The sequence below is a fragment of the Arachis stenosperma genome, chromosome 1 (assembly GCF_014773155.1).
Source record: "Arachis stenosperma cultivar V10309 chromosome 1, arast.V10309.gnm1.PFL2, whole genome shotgun sequence".
In the NCBI taxonomy this organism is placed as follows: Eukaryota; Viridiplantae; Streptophyta; class Magnoliopsida; order Fabales; family Fabaceae; genus Arachis; species Arachis stenosperma.
Genome location: NC_080377.1, coordinates 66,636,476 through 66,641,512, shown reverse-complemented (window position 1 = coordinate 66,641,512; position 5,037 = coordinate 66,636,476). Strand labels below are relative to the sequence as shown.

The 5,037-nt window shown below is 34.7% G+C and overlaps 1 protein-coding gene across 2 annotated transcripts; it reads right to left on the bottom strand.

The window, feature by feature from the left end:
* Nucleotides 1-460: 460 nt before the first annotated feature.
* LOC130935754 (uncharacterized) lies at nucleotides 461-4,837 on the bottom strand. Of its 2 annotated transcripts, none has more exons than XM_057865647.1 (10): nucleotides 4,646-4,822; nucleotides 4,356-4,384; nucleotides 4,067-4,151; nucleotides 3,745-3,954; nucleotides 2,314-2,436; nucleotides 2,171-2,195; nucleotides 1,964-2,037; nucleotides 1,504-1,592; nucleotides 1,342-1,421; nucleotides 461-1,099 (listed from the first exon to the last, which is right to left on the bottom strand). In XM_057865647.1, exons 1-9 carry the CDS (start codon nucleotides 4,748-4,750, stop codon nucleotides 1,352-1,354), a joined length of 810 nt encoding a protein of 269 aa, XP_057721630.1. In that variant the 5' UTR covers nucleotides 4,751-4,822; the 3' UTR covers nucleotides 461-1,099; nucleotides 1,342-1,351. The 2 variants fall into 2 exon arrangements, with proteins under 2 accessions (XP_057721630.1, XP_057721623.1); XM_057865640.1 differs by having other exon boundaries at nucleotides 467-1,099; nucleotides 2,171-2,228; nucleotides 4,646-4,837.
* Between the last annotated feature and the right edge of the window lie 200 nt (nucleotides 4,838-5,037).

Here is a 5,037-nt window from a genome sequence, read left to right as displayed (position 1 = left end):
TAAAACATGGTCTCCTCCTCACCGTACTGAATGAGTGGGCCTCACTTGGGCTTTAGTATGACAGTGTTTTACTTTACCATAATCCGAACTTTCCATTTCATTCCAACCTATCATACAACCAACAAATTTTCATTTCCTGCCCCAAAAAAAAAGCAAATTTTCCATTAAAAATAAAATTCTTAGGATATATTTGATTTGTATTTTTATTTTTAATCTTGTATTATCTATTTTCTGAATTTTATAAAAAAAAATAAACACAATAAATCTTGTTTTTTATTTTTATCTTCTATTTTCTTTTTATTTTTGTCATAATTTTAAAATAAAAAAATTAAAAATAAAAACAAAATAAAAAACACAAACTAAATACATCTTTAATTTCTTATATTTTCATACTAATTTTATTATTTATAGCCTATTTTTTTTCACAAATTTAGAATCTTGACGTTGATTGTAATCCAGTGTTGTTGAAAAATCTCATTTTCTACTATTTTGCTGTTTGTAATGAAACAAAAAATTTGAAATTTCACAAAACAACTATTACCCCGCCTTTTCTTGAGTTTCTGCAAGACCAAATTACCATTCCCAAGGGAAATCAGAAAATCTATTTAGCTTTCTCATTTGATTATTGGATGACAAATACAAAAGGTGGCGGTGGTGGTGGTGGTGGCACTGAATGTGTAAACAAATTTTGCCTTTTGACAGCAGCTTCTTGGTTGGTACATTTAGGTTTTCAATGCAATACAACATACAAACAGGAACAATTACACAAATTTTGAGCAAAATTTGGAAAACGGATTAGTTAACTGTTCTTCTTATAACGAAGTTCTTTGCTTAAGCGAAAAAAGTCGAAAGATGTATGATCATCAATTAACACTTGATACTTCCCAGTCACTGGCAGGGAAGGTTTTTGACGACCGTGAAGCTTGATTTCCTTCATGCACTCCATAAGAGTTCTCTAGATTTCTTTGATTGACATGGACGTCCATGGTGAATCTTCTTGGAGGAAAGCCTAAAATCAACATTAAGCAGTACATCTTTGGATCTTCCCATCTATGTCAAACCATTCACCCTAGACGATGATAGTGGACAAGAGGCACACCTGCATTAATAACATCTTAGGGTGTTTTGTTGATAAGTAAAGATATAGCCAAAGCATATTCACTTCAGAAAGAACAAATTGAAGGAAAGGGATTTGATAAATGTAGAATTGTCGATGAAGGACACAACAAGCAGGAAGTTAAAGTGTACAATTCATTATGATATTGAATTTTATCAGTATACAGCCCATTCTGTCTTACGATAACTCGATAAGCTATCTTTATAAGGGATATAAACATTTACCATTCATGACTCATGATGGTTTGACTTTCCATCCTGCTTTTGAGATGCGACGAAGCTCCTGAGTTCGACCCTTCATATCACTGCAACTTCCCCCAATAATGTTAGGAACTAACAGTGCAAAACCTTGATTAACAAGATAAAGATATAGAAATGTAAAGGTACCTTTGAACAAGATAAAGAAAAAGATAGAACACAGGAAGTAGCACCAAGATCAATGCTCCAGCAGCCAGGCGGAAGAAACTACTTTGCTCCTGCAGAGAAAAATACCAGGTTTAATAAACAGCAGGCATGTCCTATATGATATGTGTTCACTCATCACTGATGATAAATTGGCTATATAAAATCTTCAGAAATTGTTGCATGATGAACTGAAAATGGGAAAAAGGGAATGCCTAAACATTCCCAGCAAAAAGGAAGATAATGTGATTGCAAGTTTAATCTTAGATGCTGATTTGAGCTAACCTTTTGCATGGAATTTTTTTAATGACATGACCCATAGCCCAATGTAGATCATCTACCCGACGAATTTTATAGATATCCCTTTATTGCTAAAAGTCAGCAATGACAAGTTTTTAACAAAAGATAAGCTAATTATACATTAACATTTTGAATTGGCCCATACCTTGCCTCCTCTAGAGAAGGGCTTCCGTTTCCCTGAGCAGGTGTGAGCATCACAAAACTGGTGTATAAACAATTCTGCCATCAAACCAAAAGAGCACTATAAGAAACACAGCTCAAATTTATTTTTGGGGAAATGGGTTAGAATAAACACCATAATGGTATAACAAGAGTAAACTAGGGGAACTAAAATTAAAAAACACAAGTATACCATGAAGACGGCTTGCTGATGGCCCCTGGCTTATGGAAAAGCAACTGTCAGCAAGACTCTGGACAAAATCTGGATATGAATTAGGTAGAACTAGGCCAAAACGACAAATAAATATAAAAAATAATAAAAAAAATGACAGCAACCTCACATAGGTGACGGTTTTTTGCAGCAGCTGCTGGATAACACTTAGTTCTAGAGAACTTGGAATTCATAACAGCATCACAATGCAATGCTCCACATAAATCAGCCAAGCAATTATCATGACTCTGTATTTAAATAAATCCAGAAGAGAGTATAAAAACATTTTCCAAGTAAAACTTTGATTAAATAGCAATGCAAGTAAGCCAAATGTCAACTCCACAAGCATGTATTGAATCTATTGAAACAACATGAGTTTTCTTTAAAATAACCAAAATACTCAGAGACAGCAAGGACAGAGACACAAAATGTCTCTGTCTTGTGTTTGGTTATAGTAGGCAAAACTCAAAAAACAAGAGACAGAGACATGTACGAAATACCAAAACTACTCTCTCTAATTAAAGAAGAAAAAAAAATTCCTCCAGCCTACACTTCCTCTCTTTCTCCCAGAAGCAACAACACTCGCACACACCATCAGATCTCAACCTCCTACATAGCCTCCATAACCTCTCCTCCTGCTGCCACTACTGCCACTCTCTCCTCTCTCTGCCTTCATCCCTTCTTTCCCAAACCCAAACCATTCCTCCAAAGTTCAAACTTGTCACTCTTAAACCATGCTTTTTTAATTTCATCTCCTCCATTTCCAATGTTCTCTTCAAAACTGTAATAGAGAAAGAAGAGAGATGGAGGAGAGGAAGAGTGGCGGTGGAGGAACAGTGAAAGAAGGTCAGGTGGAGGAGGAGGAGTAGGGAGTTGAGGAGTGGAGAAAGGGTAAATTCAGAATTATGAAAAGAATAGTGAAGGCATATTGGTCCAAAACATTTTATTAAGTTTGTGTCTCGGTTCCTGTCTCTCCTGTCCTTCCCCCATCCCAAGGACACAAATTTTTGTCCTTCCATATCTCAAAAAAAAAACACCCTTATTCTCACATGGAGACAGAGATAGAGACAGCTAGGAATTTTATCTTGGGGAGGAGAGGGGGACCGGGGGGAGGGGGAAGGTATTTGTGGCCCCATCCAGCATCCCTTTCCGGCCATCATAGAGGGGAAACTCTGAATAATTCAAACTCAGACAGCATCATGTTCATTCATAGATTATTAAAAACTACAAATAAGTTAATAATAACAAAATAGAAACAGTTAATCAGGGTTTAAAAGTATGTGCTTAATATTGAGATTTAACATAGAAACATTAACAGCGATGCTGTAACATTGATTCAAAATGAGCAATCAAGAACATAAAGTGATCAAGAGAATAGAATGTTATGATTTGAAGTGTCAGAATGATGAGCATATAGAGGCTCTACATACACAAAAGTGGGAGAGGCAATGGGTGTAAGAAAAAGTTATCAGACAATTGATGAAAGTAAAGATGAAAGCATGACTGCACATTGTGTGAACCAAACCCGATAAAGAAAGAAATAAGAATCAACGTACTACATTCAGAAGATTGGAGTGCCTGTTATCAAAATGCTGATCAAGAAATTTTTCTTCACGGAAAACTTTTCTACAATATCCACACCGCCAATCATGCCTGTCTACGAAAATTTTATGCTCCTCCTGATCCCTGAATATATCATTTTCAGGGTGAAGTCTACAGTTTCTTGAAAAATGATAGTTTTCTCGCTCAACAAACGGTGTCAAGTACTACAAAAAATACACAAGAGCCACAATCTTCGATGTCATTCAAAGTTTACACCACTTAATACAACAGGACATCATAATTTTATCATGATTTTGAAAAGGCACGTTTTGATACCTGTTCTATCACTTTCCGAGCTGCCCTACTTCTTTCCCTAGAGCAATGCACTTCACCAGCATGCTTTTGATCCTGTTCAAGATTTCTACAATAATAAAACATGCATGAATAGGTAGAAGCCATATAGAAGAACACTACTGAAAAGCCTATTCACTAAATTTTTTATGTGCTATAAGCTAAGGATCAAACTTCAAATGCATCCATTTGAGAATAAAGTTATATTTCAATGGAACTATCTATGGAAGCCACTGACAACGAACAAAAAAAGGATTTGAATCGATAACCATACCTTACAGTAGAAGATTTCTCTTCGTGAACCTGGAGCAAACGTCCCAAAAAGAACAAATGAAAGAAAAGAAACGTGTCAACTTTACAAATACTGGCAACGTAATTCAAGCTAAAATTAAAATTCTGGTCTTCAGGATTAGCATGTCATAAAGATTAGAAATAAATAGAATACGTAAGAATCGTAATCTATAACAGAAGAAGAACCCTAGAAAATTTAAACCACTCCATTTTTCAAAATCCCCAGGCATCAATTCTCAGAGTTGAGCTATTTGTTTATATCAAATTTCTTACCTGTTTTGCGTGGTGTAAGAGAGGAGATGAAGAAACATACGCAATTTCATGAAAAGAGAATGTTAAGATCACGAAAATGGAAACAATTGCAGTGAGCTTCTTCATATCTCACTCGGTCACTCTATGTTCAAACTTGTTCTGTTTATTACAGCAAAAATGGTGAACGAATTTCTTTTTTTTTTTTTTTTTTTTGGTTTCCAAGTATCTTCCAACCCGGCGGATAGGGTTGTGCATAGTTATGGATAGTCTAAAAATCAAATTTGTTTCTGAGTAATCAAATATTTAGGTTAGATTAATTAATCAAATTAATTTTACATTATTAACCGGTTAAAAAAAATTAAAAATCGATTTTTAACTAATTAATAAAATAAAAACTAATTTTAAAAACATAA